Genomic DNA, 19,525 nt, shown 5'->3' on the forward strand with positions numbered 1-19,525 from the left:
TTTACAAACTAGTCAGGGGGGACCAGCAGGCATTGGGGGAGTCCCTGTTCCCCTGAGCACTCCCAGGAGTGACAAGAAATAACGGTCACAAGCTAGCAGAGAGTAGGTTCAGGCTAGATATCAGGAGGCGCTACTTCACTGTCAGGGTGGCCAGGATCTGGAACCAACTTCCAAGAGAAGTGGTGCTGGCTCCTACCCTGGGGGGCTTTAAGAGAAGGCTGGATGAACACCTCGCCAGGGTCATTTGACCCCAGTACTCTTTCCTGCCACGGCAGGGGATCGGACTTGATGATCCCTTCTGACCCTACCAACTTTGAAACTGCTGCCTCAGTCCTGAGGGCCTAGGTTTAAAATGGAGGCTGTTCAGCCCCCTCCTCCTATCTCAGGGCTCTCCTGCAGTCACGTGACCAGCTCATTATGCTAGTTCACACCTGCTGGCTGCCCTGTTGCCTGCTCTGCCCCTTAAAGTGGCAGGCACCAAAAGTGCTCTACCATGCACACCACAGGCATTTTTCTCTCTTCCCTCAATTGCAACCCAAGCAATTCCTTCCTTCCCCGCCCACAGCTGCAACATGCACCTGCGCAATTCCTTCCCAGCTGCATGATCTCTCTCCACCCCCACTGCAGCGGGCACATACTGAGTTTCCTGAATTGGAAGAAATTGGTGGCTTTCTGTTTAGGTTGGTCATAGGCTGTTGGAGTACCATTGTGGCAGCATGAACCTTTCAGAATAATTTTCTTTCCCATTCTTTACATTTTCTAATTTTTTTATTTTATTAATTCACCACTCATGCATTGAGCAGATATTTTCATCCATAATAAGGGCCCAGCCTCTCTTTTGAGTACATACAGGTAATTTAGAAATCAGCAAGTTGTATGAGCGGTAAGCTGAGAAGAACAAAAGGCTTAGTTCAGGAGCTGAACAGGGGAGAGGTTGTTAATGATGAGGTTTTAAAAGGGATTTATGTGATGAAAACACATTAAATATAGTCTCCCTCTGTGTTAACTGGTCACTGATGGTGGAGTTAAGGACCAAGTAAAGAAAAAAGTAAAACCTTTGAGGTGGGCTTGTAATTGTAATAAACTTCTCAGTAGAACTTGTGAAAAAATGAATGGTGTAATTCTCTCAATTGTGTGTATTTGCTGCCACCTGCTGTTACGTGAGAAATCCCATTGCAACATACTAACAGAAGGAATATTTCTGCTGGAGTAGCTACATCACTTTGACAAATGACATAAGCTAAGCTAGCAAATGTCCTTATTTCTTGGCATACCTGCATCTACCTTCAGGGGTTTTGCTGACATGCCTATCTTGGTGAAGGGGGTGTTTTGCAACCCACCTGTTGTGGGTGTACCAGCATCACTTTGTCATGCAGACCAGGCCTAAGTTGCCTCAGTTGTTAGCAAGAACATTGGTTACTAGCATTTTGCTATAGTAAGATAAGTACTATTTTAAAACCCAGCTTTTTAGTAGGTTCAGCCAACTGGAGGGGGTCCAAATATTTTTAAATACGTCTCACTAAAATAGGTGTCCCTCAGGAGCTAGGAGACTATGCAGATGCATGAATTAACTCTAAACATTATTAATATTAGTATTAACTAGCAAATAGTATAAATAATTATATTATTTTAAGGAAACTAGGTAAATAGCTGAAGATGGAGTAAACAGGAGGGGCTCCTAAGAGGGGCTGAGCGGCCTCCATTTTAAACCCAGGCCCTCAGGACTGAGGCAGCAGTTTGCTACAACCAGCTGGAAAAAACACTGCTTGGCTGAGCTACTGTTCATGGAACATCCTTGGAGGTAAGGGCAGAAGCTATGGGGATGCCAGGAGGCTCCTGGTCCTGGGGCATGACCAAAAGCTACACCCTGCTGGGGAGGGATGGTCTGGTGGGTCTGCCCATAGTGGGGCAATTCCCAGGAAATACCAGGCCAGTTGCCTCCCCAGTGAAAGACAAGTAAGAGGTGCCTTAAAGCCCCAGCCTCCACATCCTAATGGGTTACCTATGGTAGGGACAGGCACGGGGTAGTGATGTGGACTGGTAGGGACAGGTCACATCTGTGGACACGTGAGCCCCATGGAGTGCAAGACCCTGGAGGCTTTTTTTGTTGGACCTGCTTTCAATAAGATTTCTAAAGACAGAGGCCCTCATTTGAAACAGGTACCACAACAGAGGTAGAGTAAGGAAAGTTTTTGTAGAGAAACTTTTGACATGTTTTGTTTATGTATGTGTGTTTCTTCATTGGCAGGAACAACTGGAGGTTTGTGACTTCACCAAATTTCATTCTCTGAAACCAAAGCTGATTGAAGCGGTGGATAACATGCTGGCAAATAAAATTGCCTCTCTGATGAGTCTAATCTCTCAGGAAGAAAACAACATGCCTACAGAGATGGTGCATGGTGGAGCATTTGATGGCACCATGGCGGGACCCTTTGACCATGGGTATGGGGAAGGTGCCAAGGAAGGAGCTGGTGAACAAGAGTGGATTGTTGCCAAAGATAAACCTGCATATGATGAGATCTTCTATACCCTGTCACCAGTCAATGGAAAAATCTCAGGGGTTAGTGCGAAGAAGGAAATGGTGACTTCCAAATTACCAAACAGTGTCCTGGGGAAAATCTGGAAACTTTCAGACTGTGATAATGATGGGATGTTGGATGATGAGGAGTTTGCATTGGCAAAGCATCTCATCAAGATTAAACTAGATGGGTATGAACTACCCAACAACTTGCCTCCACACCTCGTGCCACCATCACACAGGAAACCTTTGCAGGTGTCAGAGTGAAAAATACAGGGAGGGGTATTGATTAATTGAGGGAAATGCCTATCCAAATGAAAACAATCCAAATCTTTTTCAGTTGTGTAGAACCACCAAGGCTCATAATTTAGCTTTAGAGGCCATCCTTAAATCACAACCACATTCCATGCAAGTTACTGTAATTAGCAGCATAGTAAAAGGGTTACCTGCATAATACCTCTGGCTGACCATAGAAATGTTTATCACAAGTGCCTTTTGTAGTAGCTTCCATACTTCCATACTTGAGCTGAAAAGGCTTTCTTTGAGAGTCAGTCCCTGTATAACTTACTCTGTCTACACCCCAAAAAAGCAGAAAAGGTCATAAATAACATCATCAAAATTCTGCCATATAACTAAGGCAGAAGTAGTAAAAAAAAAAAAAAAAAAAAACCAGTTTGACTGCATGTCCTGTTTCTGATTCTAATGTTAATCCTTTGGAGGGAAGCGTGTCAAGGAAATAACTTTTTATTTAAAAAAATAAAATAAAATAAAAAAAGAGTTGAGATGTAGTGAATATTTTTAAAATTTACCAGTGATTATTTTTAAAAATCTGTAAAATATTAAAACAGCTGTTTAAAATCTGCTATAACTGTCTGTTGTTAGACTGAACAGTTGTCTTGCTTTGCTGTTTATACAGCACGCTGTCTCTAGTGTCTATCTGTTAAAAAGGGTTAGATCTACACTGAGTATGGGATTTCTGAGTTTTTTCTGTTTAGCTGGTTTACACAATACAAGTTACATTCTCCAAAGGAATCAGTGATATGAAATTCCTCAGGTTTTCAGGTGTGTAGGCTTGGCTCTCAGAAGGGCGGGGAGTCCAAATGTTTTAGCAGAAACAGAAGCCTCTTTTTGATTTGAGAAAAAGTGGGTTATATGAAACTTTAGCATATTCCAAATGCATATAAGTTGACTTGATAAATTCTCTTCAGATTTTAGTTGATGGGCTGTTCCTAATTCTGGGTACCCCACTTAATTTCTTTTACTTCAGCGAAGTTTTATATTGTCAGTAGGTAGCTGGTAAATGCAGAAAAGAGATTCCATTCTTTATTATAGCATTGCATTTGAAAGACAAGCTCTTAGGGGAGCTAAACTTCCACTGAAATCAGAAGTTGTCTTTCAGCTCCCTTTAGTGGAAGCTCTATTGGTTCTTTAGAGTATTATTAATAAACTGAAAAGAAAAAAACTGGAAGGAGCATAAATTCACCAACATTTCAGTGTCCTTCAAGCAGTACAATGGAAGAGAACTGATCATACAGGTTACATACAATCAATTTTAACAGATCCCTGTTCAGTGCTTCAGAGGAAGGCAATTTCTCATCCCCATGAATTTCAGGATAGTTTTGGAGGGACAAAATCTTCCTGATGCCAAATTTGCCAACCAGCTCAGGTCTTTGTGCCTCAGCAGTAAATGCCTTTTAATACCTTTACTATGGAATAACATGGGTATCAAAATAATGGTAATATTGAGCATTTTTTCTCTTGAATCCCAGCAGAATGTATTTTTACAATACCTTCTGGGGCAAAGCAATCCAAAGAACCCCCTTAGATGAAGGAGGGAGATTTTTTTAAATATATTTTTGTCTTTATTACTACTAGTACGTAACCTGATGGCTGAAGACAGAATATTAAAAAATAATAATAAACCCCTCACCAGGTAGAAACAAAAATTTTAATGTACCCTTTTATGTGATTCTAGTTTATATTTATAGTAACATCTTGTGTATGTGTTCAATAAAGCCACAAAAGAGATTGTTATATGCGTGATAGTTCTAAGTATTTCATTATGCACTTTAAAAAAATGATTTGGGAAACTTTCATATAATTCAAAGACCTGATCTAATTTGTTCATGAGATGTTTTTTAGTAACCAGCTGTTCAGCATAGCATCTTCATCAGTGTAATGAAGTGAGAGAGGGCTCTCTCTTGCAGTTTCTTTCAGAGCATGTTTCTTGGCTATTTTAAAGTAAATTCATTATCTCTTTTTGAACGAAGTGTGTCAAATCTTAAAGCACATCTGTAAAATTGCATAGCTGCAGCATAGGGTCTCAAGATATTTTATAACTGAAATATGCCTGAATGAAACTTCTTAAACATTTTCACACACTTTTTCATTAGTTTGTATTCATCATTTATAATTTTAATTTGTGATTATAGCTAAGAATATTTATTTTGGCATCATCCATCTAACAATACTCAAATTATTTTTTGTTGATCCTGCAGTCTTGCTGTTTTATGAGAATGAACAGAAAGGCACTTCTACTTCAGTTAGGCCATAGCTGCCTTTCAGCTGGAGGCCAACTGGTACATCTTTTCTTTGGGTATAAGAAAGCTCATTATTCCTGAGGAAATTTTTTAATTACTGTAGGGGAAGTCGCTTCATTGTCTAGCCAGAAGCAAGAGTTTGTATACCTTTTATGAATGTTTTGATTTGGGTTTTCTCCTGCTGCTTGTGTGTGTGTGTTAAAGCAGCTTCTTTTAATTCCTCTGTGCCACTGTTTAGATCAGGGGCGGGCAATTATTTTGGGCAGAGGGCTGCTTACTGAGTTTTGGCAAGCCATCGAGGGCCACATGACAGGCAGATAAATACTAACTTTCTAAATTTTCTAGGGACCCCATGGGCCGGATAGAATGACCTGGCAGGCTGCATCCGGCCCCTGGGCCGCATTTTGCCCACCCCTGATTTTAGATTGCCCTCTGCTTTGGGGGTCTTCTTCCAACCCTGTGTTTGAAGAAGTCCACTTGTTTAGCAGTGTTTCTTTACTTTTTTTGAGAGAAAGAGTCCGTTTTTCTCTAGTCTTTTCTTCTGTACTTCCTCTTGGTTCTGGTCTTATTATATGCTTTGACCAACTCACTGCTTGCTATCCACATTTTGCTCAGCTGTAACACAACAAGTCTGTTCTGTTTTCTCCAGTCTGGGAGGACAGCAAGTGGGAATATACGCTTTTTTTTTTTTTAAACTGCAGAGGAAATTCACTTCTTCCCTTCTTCCTGACTCAGTTCTTTGGGAGGTGGGGGTTGGGATGGACAACCACTGCTAACCTCATATAGATAGGTAGTTAACCATATTAGTCTGAAGGTGTCTTTGTCTCTAACCAGCTATTCTCTAACAGGCCTGTCCAGTTTCTATGCAGCTGGATTGTATGCCACAGAGGCTGCACCAGTACAAGCCACAGCCCCTCTCCTCCCCCTCTTCCCAGACTGCACACTGCATGCATGTCCCCCTTGCTGCACTTCACCATGTTGTGTGGGTACCTCAGGCTAGGGGTTATGCCGTGCCCCACCCCCCGGGGCAGGAAGCAGAAGCCAGAGGAGGGAGGGGGAGTCCTGAGCCCCCAGCTGCTGTTGCAGCTGGATGGACAGGGAGCAGAGGCTGGGTCAGAGTCCAGGAAGACTGCACACTAACCCTCATTGGATGCATAAGGTCTGTGCGCTGCCAGTTACAGCCCTGGTTTGTCAGGGGCCGTCGTAATGTGCCTTCTGATAACATCATGTTATGTTGCATGTTATATCCTACATGAAGTTTAGGGCATTGACAATGCATAGGGGGTGCACCGTCCTGAGCGTGGTGGTGCACCCCCTGTGGGCAGTCGCCACTCGCCACCTCCCCCACCCACCTCTTGCCGCTGGTACCACCGGCAATGTGTGCGAGTGGTCCGTGATTGCCGACACTGCTGGTGGCATCTGCAGGTGGTTGTCAACTGCCGGTCAGCGCTCGCCACTCCCCTCCCCTCCCCTCCCCTCCCCCCAGCACCAACAGTGCTGCGGCTGCCTGCGGGAGCTCCCCCCTTGCCGCTGACAGCACCACTGCCACCTGTGGGAGCTCACCCTGCCCCCTCCGCGTCCAGGGGCACGCGGCATTCATGGTTTAGTGGAAGTCTTGCGTGGGTACAGACCATAGGATTTTGTCCTTTAGAATAGCTGTGAGCAAGCATATAGATACAGATGCTCATTTTAAGGCAGAAGGTATATCCAAGAATAAGGAAAACTAATACAAACTGGATTGTGTTGACTCTGCTGTTCCAAAAGGAATCTGTTACAAGTTACATTAATAGCTTCCCCTCTTTCCCCCACAAATGTGAAGTTATGCTTTGGGAAGGAAGTAACAGACCCTTACCAGGATTTTGTTGTGTGTAAATGCAATACAAGCTGATTACATAATGGCTGAAGGGTGAATTTTCCTTCTCAAAACTGAAAGTCTGCTTGGAAATAAGGGACACCCTGCTTTTCTTAATCCCGCCTGAAGTTCAGTGTGTTTCTTTATTCTGCCCTTATGCTTAGTTTATCTCCCCCAGTATACTTATTTGATTCCTGTAAAATATAGATAAAGGGCCAAACTCCATTTCTGTGCAAGTGTAGTAGCTTCAGTGGATTTAAGCTTACACAGGTTAGGGTTGAATTTGGCCTTAGTCTGTACATGATTGTCATGAATAGTGAAACTGATCCTCTGTAACTTATTAAACAGTTTATAAAATCAGTATATTTTTATGATAGGATATTTTAAATAGAAATATAGGCTTTAGAAGCAGTTGAACTACTATTAATGTGTTAATGTATATGGTATCTGCAATCCATGACAAATGCGCACACTGGTGTCTTACGTGAAAATCTTGCCTAAGGAGATCTGTTGGAGGAAGAGGGAAGGATTTTTTATTTTTTTTACTCCAGCATAATGTAGCACAGAATGGGGATTGGAGCTTCTTGATAGCAGCTCTGATTCTCAAATCTTGCACTTCCCTTCCTGACCCTTCTGCACACAAATGCACAGAAATCCATGGTGGGCCTGGTCTTCTAAATCACCACCATGTGAGCTGCCAGATCCTGATTGTCTGGCATGCTGGATTCATAGCAGGTTCCACCATCCCTTCCCACCAAAAAGTGGTGCAGGATTTTCCCCTCAGTGACCTGCTGTCTTACTTAATTTATCTCTCCATTTCTGTTGATAATGAAAAGGTGATGACGCCAACCTTCTTTCCACTCCTTACTATGTACAAACACCCACTTCATGGCATTTTCAATCCCCTTTAGTTCAACTTGTAATGAAATTTTTCCAGGCAAACCTGGAAATTAGGTTCAATGGGAATATGTTGACTTGGCTGAACTTTTGTTTTGAGGAGGGGGATTGCTGTTTCAGTAAGGTTCAAACTGTTTGTATTGATTTTCTATGGAAGTCTGTTCCAAAAGAGGGATGTCAAAGTTGTATGTGGGGAAGGGGAAGCTGATTCACTGATACTTCTTTTCTTTTCTTAAAGTAATATAAATGCTTCGTAGCTGAACTGTGAAGTGTAAGTGGTGCAGTGCATTAACATTGCAACAGAATCCACATTTGCTTAGTTGATAGCGCCCTTGTAAATTGTGGTAGCTTTCCTAAATAATTCTCAGGAGCAACACATATCACAATTGCCATCACTCAGTCTGATAGTGTTGTTATCCTCTGCTCAGGAAAGACCTAAGTCTGGGATAACGGGTATTTGTAGGCTTACGTTCATTAGGACTACAAGAGCATTTAGAAATATCAGACATTACTTTTATGAGAACAGGAACTGCTGTTACTAGTCTTTTTCTTAAACACAGATATAGGCTACCCCCCCACACCCATGTTCAGCTATTCTATAGCACAATTAATTCATATCAGTCTGTGATTCTGTTCCTATGAAAGTCTGGGATTTTTGCTTTCATCTTGAACAGAAAGAGAGAGGCCTATTTTTTTGTTTTGTTTTAGCCATGCTGGAAGTAGAAACAAACCTTATAAAGCTGTGCCTGTGTTTAGGTTTGCAATGATTTCTTACCTGTACTGTAGTTCTAATGTCCAGGTCAAAAATAATATATACCTCATTGGGGGTAGGCATGAATACATTTACAGAACCTGTTCTTCATACACCTGTCTCAAGCGAATAATATTATTTTTCACTTTCAACAGTAAAATTCACCTATAACACACTTTTTCATGTCCTGTTTTAACTGTCTGGTAGATTTTTGTATTATTATAATTCAATCAGAGTTTGGGTCTTAGATTTATTTGGGGTAACAATGTGCCACTTTGCTTTTTTCTTCTTTTTTTTTTCCTATCACACTGACTAGTCATTGTATGACTTAATTATTTTAACGTCACTCCAAAGGCATTTGTTTTTCATATTTAAGAAAATATTTAATAACTATTTCTTATTGTAGTAATTACCATTTCTTACCATTTCAGTTTGTCTGAATGAGCAAACAAGGACATAAGGCTATTAGAATTGCACTTTGATTATATGTACAATAAATTCCATACTGTAACATTTTTAACATGCTTTGTAATCGTATTCAGGTAATTGTGATAAAATTTGCTGATTAATAAACTAATGGTAAACTACCTGTTCCTTTTTTTCTGTTCGTTTTTTTTTTTTTCTTTTTGGTAAACTTGTTAGGGATGCATGTATTCATTGTCAGTTTAAAACAAAACCAGGAAATGTCCCCGCCAGTAGTAACAAAAAAAGAATGCCTTGCTGATTTGTATTATTGATTTAACTGACAAGAGTTATGGTTTGGTTGGTTTGTTTGTTTGTTTGCTTTGGTTTATATGAAGCTACTCCAGAAATTTCAATCTGTAACATCAGAGTTATCTTTAGAATTTACATCACATATATTTATGTACATAATCTGCAGAATCACGGCTCTTTTCTGGTGTAATTTTATCCCTAAAGCTTTCAGAGTTTAATTCCACAATGGATTGAGTGGAGTTGCTCTAGTACAGGGTTTTATTTTATCTGGCCACTCCTTATTTACACCATTGCAAAGGTCAATTACAGATGTATAATTGGCATGCCCAAGCCCTTAGCCTTTTTTGGCTTCAGGCCTAGAAGAGACTCATCTCATTAAAACAATTCATCTTTATATAAACAAGTAAAGCAAAAGATGCTCCATTTGCGGGGGGAGGGGCGCTTTATTAGTTGTATTGGTCACCTGAGATACAGAACCAGAAGGACATTGATTTTTTTATTTATTTATTTTTTATCAACTGGATATGGAAAGTATGAGGTGTAATGTTTGGGGGTTTTTGGTTGCTGTTTTTTTTCTAAAATATTTACAACCCAGAGGCTATAATTACTAAGCCTGAACATGTAGATGATACTTGTTAATATAATTTTAGATCATCCTAAAGATGTCTTAACTATAAGGACTATTTTGAAAGGTGTTTAACAGTGCATGCTGTCTTGAGTTGAGTGAAAGCAGAAAACTTACCTGATTCTGATGTTGCCTCCAATGGGTTGTAGCACTGCAACTTCCTGCTTTTTTATTAACTTGCCTGTTTTGTAAAGGTTTCACATAGAAGCGCTTTAATAATTCTATCTTCATTTCCAAATAATTCCAGCACCTGGTTTGTCACCTATCTCCCTCATCCCCCATGAAATGAAAGATTCCTCCAAATGAAAGGCTGTTACCATAGCTGCTTCTGGTCTCCATGCTGCTTTTCTCGGTCACCAGGAAAAGTCATAGGACAAACATCCTTTAATGATTCCATGTCCCCTTCTTTAGAAAATGCCACTGAGTTAGTCCTATGGGAAATTAGCACAATTTGTCTTAATTACTGGGTTCACCCTGCCCTCCATAATATATGTTGCTTTTTCTCAGATTATATTTTATGAGAATTCCAGAATGAAAACTTTTTCTTTTGATCGCTGCCATAAGTAAAAATGCTTACTGGTGCTCTGTTTGATTCATATGTTATCAAGCCCTGTCAGAAAAGGCAGAAATCAAAGATGAAAAAATATTGCATAAAGAAGCTTTGAGCAGTAGTTACACATCATTGCCTAGTTTTACCTTCAGGAAAAGGTAAAAAGAGAAGAAGGTCAGAGCTTAATGTGGGATGACTGACTTGATATAGAATTTAGCCTTCATCTTTCAGTGCTTGCAACCTAAGTGAGAAGGAAGAATTTGGCAGCATAGCTGGGGGAGGCAAGACTCATCTTTTTCTTAATGTCTTCGCGTGTTGCTAAAGACTCTCCTGTAACTGGGATGTTAAGCAACCAGCTCATGAGCCAAATCTGGCCCATGGAGCTGCTTTATTGGTGGGCTTGGGGGTATGGGGAAGGGGAAGGAGAAGCCTGTCCTGCTGACCTTGGTGGCAGGAGAGTAAGAAAGGGCTGATTCAACAAGCATTTGGCCACCACACACTTGCCCTACCTCCTCTACTACTGCTGCTGTGACCTGCCCCATGCCAGAACAAAAGTCACTGGAGCTGGAGCTCCTGCTGTTTGTGTCCTGGGCCAGAGCTGGAGACACCTTGTACTGCAGTTGGAGCTGTCACTGCATGCCCCATGCCACAACTGCCATGTACCTCAGACCAGAGCTACCCTTTGCCCCAGGCTGGATCTAGTCCACAAGGAGCCCCATCATCTGAATCCAGCCACCCCTAGGAATGGAAATAGTGAGGGGGGTTTTCCACTCAGCTCTTGCAAACATATTGAGGAAGGAGAAATATTTTTTTCCTTTAATCTTTTTCAGTTCCAAGTAATCACAAGTGAGGTTTGCCATATCAAATAGAGTTTTCACATGCATAAAACAATGGTACCTCTGGACAGCTGGTCAGAAGAGGCTGCTGGAGTTGCATCTCATTAATCATGAAGGCCCAGGTATACTGTGCAGTAGATCAACTAAACAAGCCAGCGAGGACTCCTACCCACTATAGGAGAAAAAAGGAGGCCCTGCCTTTGCTGGAACTATTGCAGATTCCCAGTAGAGTGAGAGCAAAATATGCCAAGAAGGTCTGATTCTACCGCAAGGTTAAAGGCAGGACTCTATTTCTCTTCAACAGAACAAGGAAAGGATGGATCCCAGCAATAGAAATTACATTTTTAAAAGTCACCTGTGTATGAGTGAACAGACTCATTAACCTTAATAGTAAATACATTTTTGACATTGATGGTAAGACTCACTTCATTAATTCAAATAAATACTTCTGTGAATCACTGTGAGCTGCCCTTTTTCCAGATATTATTCTAAAATTTGATTTGCTCATGTATTTTTACTCTTCTTACAATGTTGAAGTATAAATAAATGATTATATGGCTTTATGACTCTTGCATATTTTTATAAGGCTTGTTTTCCATCATCATATCTCAGGCATGTAGAGAGTATGAAGTGAGACATTTAGAATCTACAGAGATTATGCAACAAGGTTATCTTCTGCCCATAGTGTTACCGTAAAAGCAGAAGTTTTGTTTCACATATTAGTTAATGATTAACTCCTAGGACATATGGACTTAGAGGGTCATATGTGTGTGTCCTATATTGCATGTTTCCTGAACTTGTGGCAGTGGAGGGAGTAGCCACTAAAAGGAAATTACATTAAATTCTAAATCAAGCACCTAGAGAAAAAAATACCAACATAAAAGTCTAATTATAATATGTCTATTTTCTGCTTGATATTAGAAATAGAAGGTCCAGCATTCCACAGTCAGGTAGCTGTCGAGTCCCAGCCTGCAAGTAGTGACTGCCAATGCCTACTAATTTTCCAACTGTGTGAATCCACCTCCAACCCTGTTCACATCTATGCCAGTCATCTATCAGCTTTATGACTATGTAGTTCTGGCAAGGTCACCATTTCTGCAAGCTTTAATATTAGTTCCTTTATTCCTGTTAACTGAAATTGAATAACATGAGCTTCTTCCCAAAAACACCTTGCCAATACCACCTTCCTCACTACAGTGAACTTTTTCACAACAGCGCCTTGCTAATTTCAATATGTATGACCTTGCCTTCACATTTGATTCACCCTATTTAAATTACTTGTGGATAACTTCAGCCTTTGCATACTCTGCACTATCAGTTTCAAACTTCATTTTCCAGCTGAGATTTCACAGAAAACTGGTTCAACTGAATATCCTATTCTCAATCAGTGCCAGCAATGTGATTATGGAGGGCTGTGATTTTTCTAGCAGAACATCTGTGCTGTCTCCACTGTTATCTGAGGAAAACTCTCTTATGTTATAGCAGCTATGGAATTGATCTTTATATATCTGTTATAAGCATAACAGTCAGGTCAACATGGTTTGCAGTAAACTTTGCCTCTTGAATTCTAGCAGGTTATTTCCTCCACAATCAGGTGAAAGGTTTATATGTAGATTATAAATACCTTGCCTCTATTACTGCATTCAAAGGTCATGTTGAGTGCAGAGGAGGAACTGAATGTGAGAACAGGAGCAAACTTGGAGTTGTAGGTTATTTTCTGGAACGACTGACTTTGGATTTCAAATAGAAATTTCTACCAAACTGGGTAAGTATCAATATCTAGTATTTCCTTCTCTTACTGGAGTAAATGAAATGCATCGCTGCAGTCAAGTTCTGTTGTTAGCAACATCCTTCTGCTGTGCAAATGTAAATGAATGGCCTATTATCTGTCCTGATGTGAAACATTGCTGTAATGTAGGAAGAAGTGTTTGCCACAAAGCTTCAGTTGGATGTAATCAGCTTTGGAAGACAACAGATTCCTTTTACTGTTCTGACTTTATTATGTGTGAACAATTGTTTGAGACTGGGCAGAGAGTGATAAAATAATTATCAGGAAAACAGCTTCATTTGCATCTACCAGAAATCTTTTTAAGTTACTAGGTGATCAGAACTTGACCCTTAAAACAAAACAGATTTCAGAGGTGCTATCAGAAAAAAAATGAAATTATGAAAGGGAATACTTAACTAATGTATTAACTGTATAAAAAATATAAAAAGAGAAAAAGGTTGAAGTGTTTCATACCAAGGTAGGTAATTCTATAGAATACATTACTAGGGAAGGTAAGGAATAAAGATTTGCAAAGAGAATATCTAACATTATACAAGGATGAAGACTTGCAGTGGGAAGCTAGTTCCCATTCATTTCTGGGACTGGTAGCTGGGCAAATGTTATCTTAAAAATGCCTGCATACCCAGGTCTCTCTATCCTCCCACACAAAATTGTCTGGGATACCTATTATGATCTTAACATTTGTGATGGTCATCAGCTCTCAGGATAACAAACTGACCAGGGGAAGAAAAGAACAGTCAAAGGAGTGAGAGAAAAGCCAGTCTCTCTGAGAGCACTCAGTTAACGAACGACATTTCTTTGGTTATTTGTCAAGTAAACAAGAGGTTCAGTTGCTAAATTGATCAAAAAAACCTTCTTTTTTTTTGGTAAATTGGCAAAACTTACAAAATGCCAACTAGCATCAAACAGCTTTGGGGAAAATTTCAGCTACATGCCCCTTCCTCATACTTTTATTTTCAATTTTGAAAATCCAGCATTGTATAGAAACAGGACAGTGTTAGAGCATATGAAAGATGACCTAAAATAACACAGGTAGGGGTTTCTTAGAGTAGTATCTGTGCTGGCTTTTACAATGAGGTGCTAACTTTCACTCCTCAGACCTGATGATGAATGTCTTGCGTTCAAAAGCTTGTCTAACTCTTTCCTATCTATGCAGTTAGTCCAGTAAAGAATCCAATAAAAGATATCATCACCCTAAGAAATCTTCACCTCTCACATAATTCCTGGACCCTCACAACTACAGCATCACTCTAACACCACAGAAATAACAGGGCTCTGTAAAGTTGTGTGCTTGTTTGTTATTTATTTATTTATTAGATTTAGTAGCATATAAACCACTTTCCATTTTGTACTGCTACTTGCATCTCAGCCTGGCACTACCATCCCATACCATGTGAGCTGCAATTTTCCATTTGCCAGATGGTTTTGGGGTTTATAACTCTATGGGCTATTTCCTTTGTAGCCTGTACAGCAGGAAACAAATCCAAGGCAAAACCTTTAGTCTACTTCCCCTGTAGTTTTTGCAGTCTGATATTTTTCCCATCCCTTCTTTCTTTGCAGTTGGCTAAAGGCAGCTGCCTGCCTCTACCTTCCTCACCTGTTGGTACAACACCAAGATTCTCTATTCTTCCAGGTAATTAATCCTAATTTATTTCTGTACAAATTCCAAAGGAAATAAAGAAAGACGCCTAAGAAACAGAATTTCTGGTCCCTAAATGCTTCCAACTGCAGAATTTTTTTTTCTAAAACTCATCTCCTCTTAGTGTGAGTGGCACATTGTTGTTATAAAATAATGCTTTAGGTTTGATGGTTCTGATAGAAATTGTTGGCTCATCCAAAACCCAGTTTAATAGCACCATAAATTCTGAAACTGGAGAATTTTTTCCTCATAATTCTTTCTAGCTATCTGAGGTCTAATTTTATGCCATGGACCCTTGTGTGAATTAAAAGTCTGAATTTTAATGGGATGGACACTTGCAAACCAGTGCCCTGTCCTGCCTTTCTTGCTACAAGTTATGCCAGTGGTGGAAGAAGAGAGTTGCATATCTTTCATTCCTTCCATAGACAACCATTCTATTCTGTCAGATCTGTCAGGGTCTGAAAGCAGAAACACCCTAGATCATCCTGAGAACAAGTAAATGAAGTGAACCAGAATATTGTCATTGGTTTTAAGCAATGCATCAGGATCTGGGTCTGCAGATCCCACAGCTTGGAGAGACTGAAGCTGAGATCTAGTTCTCAGCCATCTGTTTTCAGGATATTCTATAGTGTTACTTCTGGCTTTTGGACCCTGGTGTATCGGGAAGTCAGAGGACTGTCTAGAAAGAGAGTGAAAGTAAGGAAGAGTGGTCTGTCAGATCTAAGATTACTCAATCAGTAATCAGGCAGATTGATGTAAATTCTGAGTTTTGTATGTGTCTGTGTAGTTTTCTCAGTGAAAGAAGAGCTACATTCAATAAAGAAGAGATCAAGGTTAAAACATGAAAGCAAGAGGAAGAGCGACTGAATGAAAGTTTTGAGATCTGTTCCTAATGGCTGAACTTCCCTGGCTCAGGGTATAAACAGAGAAAACAAGTCTGATTGGAGAAGCGGGGTGGGGGGCGGGGGAGTTGCATTCTGTTGTTCAGTTTAATGTACAATACTGCCTATCTACTCTTTTCTGGAATAAGTAGAAGGTAAACCACAATAGTTAACCATTTGTTTCACTCAGGGGCAAGTCATTATAGTTTAGCTTCACTTACTGAGGTATAGATGCAGATAGACCAAATAATCTGAATGAATTAACAGACATACATTCATGAGTGGTAAACCCCACAATGTACAGACTTTAAAGAGGTTTATTTGTTCATCCGTTCAAGCAGTCAAATCAAGTTATTGTTGCTTCTATATGCAGCCTCTTACATCTAGATACAAAATAAAGCAGATCTCTAGCAAGCACCATCTGTACACATGAACAACAATTGGGTTTCCTTTAGTCTCAGGTCACCATGGATGCAGAAGACCACATCAAGGAGCTGCAAGAGCAGCGTATGTCCATGCAGAAGAAAACCTTCACCAAGTGGATGAACACTATCTACTACAACGGCAAAGTAAGTAGCTTCTCCTCCTTTGAAATTCTCCGTTTCTCCTTCTCCATTTCATCTACTTCATCTTCTGTTTAACCATTCTATATTTACTGACATTAATTGTATAATATAAGCAAGAGATACTTACTGTTGCCAAAGACAGAGCTACAGCCAAGCATTTCTCACTACACTGATTTTCTTCAAGTTATGAATCCCTGATTCTGCTCCAAATCAAGATTCTCTGTCTTGATTAATCCTCAGTCTTTATGTTTTATTCTCTCTAATTTGATTACCTTCTCAGAGGGACAGCCTATCCAGTTACTACTGAGTGAGGTGCTCCAGTGAAGAACCACATTCCCCATGACAATCTTCTGTACAATCTAGTCTCATTAATGGTGGTTTACAATGACTTGCACAGCAGTCTGTGCAAGGACATTCAAGAAAGCTCATAACTGTGTTCACACCTTGAGGTAAATTAAATCAAATTAAGGCCAATTTAATTCTAGCTTTGAGCAGGGAGCTGAAATAGAAGACCTTGTAAGGTCCCTTTCAGCTCTTTTTCTCGTGTCCTTGTCATAAACTTGATGTTTTTTCCAGAGTTGTGCACAAGTGATGGCTCTTTTTGTTGCTGCAGTGAGGTCCTCATTCATACAGGTCTCATCTAGGAGTTGGCAAACAAGCAGGCGCTCCATAGTCTGCACTTCACCACACACACACATACTCATGTCATTTGAGTATCCCCATTTCATTGCGTTTGTTTTTGATCTTCTAGTTTGCATACACAGGCGATTCAAGCATTATCATGTTGGCCAGTCTAGATCAACCCCTCTGGGAAGGTCCTCCTGGGGTTTCAGGTACATTTCAGAGAACATGATTGAACGTAATCTTTTCTTTCATAACCTCAGTTGTGCCCTGTCAGCCATCATGTCTAACAGTGCACCGCTGGTCACAAAACTCTTTTGCACTTCAAGCTATTTAGTTACCTCTGTGTGACCACAGAGTGGATGCCTGGGGTCTTTCATCTGCCTTGATCTTTCTTTTTGGCTTGCTACCTTTCTTCTGATATCAGATGGTGCAATGGCAGCAAGTAAGTACAGGCTATCCTTTAGTGGTAGCTTTAGGGCGTGTCTACACATTGTCGTATGGTGATGTTGCTATGGTGCCATGCTTCAGTGCCTCCACAGCACAGGATGGGTGGGTACTGCACCATGCGCATGGTGCACAGGTAAATTTCACTGCTATGTCACCATAATAGTGCGCTATACCTGGGGAGCGTGCTGCTACAACAACACACATAGACACATGTGACCGCTACATCACCATAGCACGCCATACAGCGACATGTAGATGCATCCTTAGACATCCTGTTATTTCATGACAGCTGTCATTTAGAACTGGGTCTAGTTTTTTGGTATAAACTGATCATCCAATACTGGACATGCATACGCTGCAGTGGCTCACTCCCCACTTTGAGGTGACCAATTTTCAAAGTATGTTCTTGCGGGTCCTTGGGGTGGGCAATGGTAGTGCTAGGAGGGGAGGCTATGGGGTGGGCTGCAGCCATTCCAAAATTTGCCATAGCCCCCCTTGGTTCCACTCTCAGCGCCCCAACCCAAGTGCAACCCTAGCACAGCCCCCTGCCAAAAAGAGGCTGGCGCAGCCCCTGGCCCCAAGCCCACAGTGAGCAGCCTGCCCTTACCCTGCACACAAGTCTGGGAAGCACATGTCCCCCATGCCTCCCCTGGGAAGCAATAGGGAACTTCCCCCCTCCCCACTCCCCTACACCCCTTGGACAAGCCTCCCGCAGCTTCTTTCTGCACCCCACCCTGCTCAGGCTGGGCATTACTTGCCCCTGCCCCAGTCCTAGTCCTTCCCTCACTGTGAGGGCCTCGATCTGCCACCCCATGCCCCTTCCCTCCCCCATGCTCCTCCCCCCCTCCCCACAGACTTACTGGCCGGAAACTGCTCTTCAAGATGCCGGGCTGCATTCCTAGCCATGTGCTTGCTGCAGCTGTGCTCATGCACATGGCATGTATCGATGACATTATCAGCCACATTGGCCAAAAAAAGCTGATTGCCAATGTCAATTTTTATTTTATCGATCCTGATATAATATGGACCAATATATTGGTGCACCTCTAGCTCTATCAGTTTGTGATAAGTCTATCAGGAACAGCCAACATGGATTTGTCAAGAACAAGTCATTGCCGACTAGCCTGATTTCCTTTTATAACAAGGTCGCAAGCTTTGTGAATGGGAGATCAGCAGATATGCTATATCTTGACTTTAGCAAGACTTTTGGCACTGTTCCCATGACATTCGCTTTAGTGGGCTGAGTAAATACAATCTGGATGAAAGTATTGTAAAATGGACACCTAACTGCTTGGATAATTTTGCTTAAAGAGTGATGATCCTCAATGGCTTAATTTTTACTGGAAGGAGGGATAAAGTACTAGGGCTGTGCAAAGCTTTGGATGTTGATTCAATTTGGAGGAGATTCGGCCCGATTTGGCAGGCAAATCTCTGAATCCAAATCAAATCAGGAGACCAATAAAAGGTCTGAATCGATTTGAAGCTCTCCAAATCGATTCAGAAAAGATTCAGAGAGCTTCGGAGATTTGGGCAGTCCTCGCTTACCGCCACAGGGAACTGGACCCGAACTCCATGCCGGTAAGTAGAGGGGAGGAGGGGGCCTGGCAGGGGTCCCTGCATGGTCCCCTCCACCTCCTCCCGCCCTACTTACTGGCACGGATTTCATTACTATAACTGTTAATACACCCCAGTATGCTCTTGTCTTTTTCCCCCAGAACAATTGCATACTATTGACTTATATGTAGCTTGTGGTCCACTATAACCTCCAGGTCTTTATCTTGTGTATCAAAGTGTCCATAATTCAACTTAGCTTCAGATCATCTGAACATTTTCTAAATGTGTACTGAATCCCATCCTTATGAATATATTATAGACTACCAGGGCTTGGACAGACCATTAGGAAACCATACTTGATAGGCCTGTGTGAAACAGTTAGTATTTGCTTCGGATTTGGCTGATTCGGGGGGGCAGTGATTCAGTTCAGTGAATCGCTGTCCCAAATCAATTCGGCCGAATCTGATTTAGAGATTCAGCCACCACCGAATTGTCTGAATCTCCAAATCAAACAGGCCCCATCCCCCACCTGCTCTCCCATGCCCAGCCTCCTGGCTCCTTAAACAAAAATAGCCCGGCACTCACCAGCTGCTGCCAGGCCCGGGGGGGGGTGGGGAGGGAGGGGGTGATCCTCACTGCCCCCCACTGCATAGTGGCCTCTGTCACAAGCCTCCAGCCCCAACTTTCCAGCTCTTAAAAAAAAAAAAAGCCCCCACTCACCAGCTGCTGCCAGGCTGGGGGG

General features: G+C 41.4%; 2 protein-coding genes across 2 annotated transcripts in view; both read left to right on the plus strand.

Moving 5' to 3' along the window:
- Positions 1 to 4,559, plus strand: part of EHD4 (EH domain containing 4) — a gene marked incomplete at its 5' end in the record, with an annotated part of 58,398 nt that extends 53,839 nt beyond the window's left edge. Inside the window, one exon of the mRNA XM_006034075.3 lies at positions 2,249 to 4,559. Within this exon, the coding sequence (XP_006034137.2) occupies positions 2,249 to 2,785 (537 nt within the window). The remainder of the gene's footprint in view (positions 1 to 2,248) is intronic.
- An 8,386-nt stretch (positions 4,560 to 12,945) lies between these two features.
- The window catches only part of LOC102386698 (spectrin beta chain, non-erythrocytic 5), a gene marked incomplete at its 3' end in the record, with an annotated part of 69,082 nt that continues 62,502 nt past the window's right edge, over positions 12,946 to 19,525 (plus strand). The window contains 3 exon segments of the mRNA XM_025216043.1: positions 12,946 to 13,048; positions 14,633 to 14,705; positions 16,048 to 16,161. Of these exon segments, the coding sequence (XP_025071828.1) occupies positions 16,060 to 16,161 (102 nt within the window).

This window comes from Alligator sinensis, unplaced genomic scaffold, assembly GCF_000455745.1.
Source record: "Alligator sinensis unplaced genomic scaffold, ASM45574v1 scaffold314_1, whole genome shotgun sequence".
Lineage (NCBI taxonomy): Eukaryota > Metazoa > Chordata > Crocodylia > Alligatoridae > Alligator > Alligator sinensis.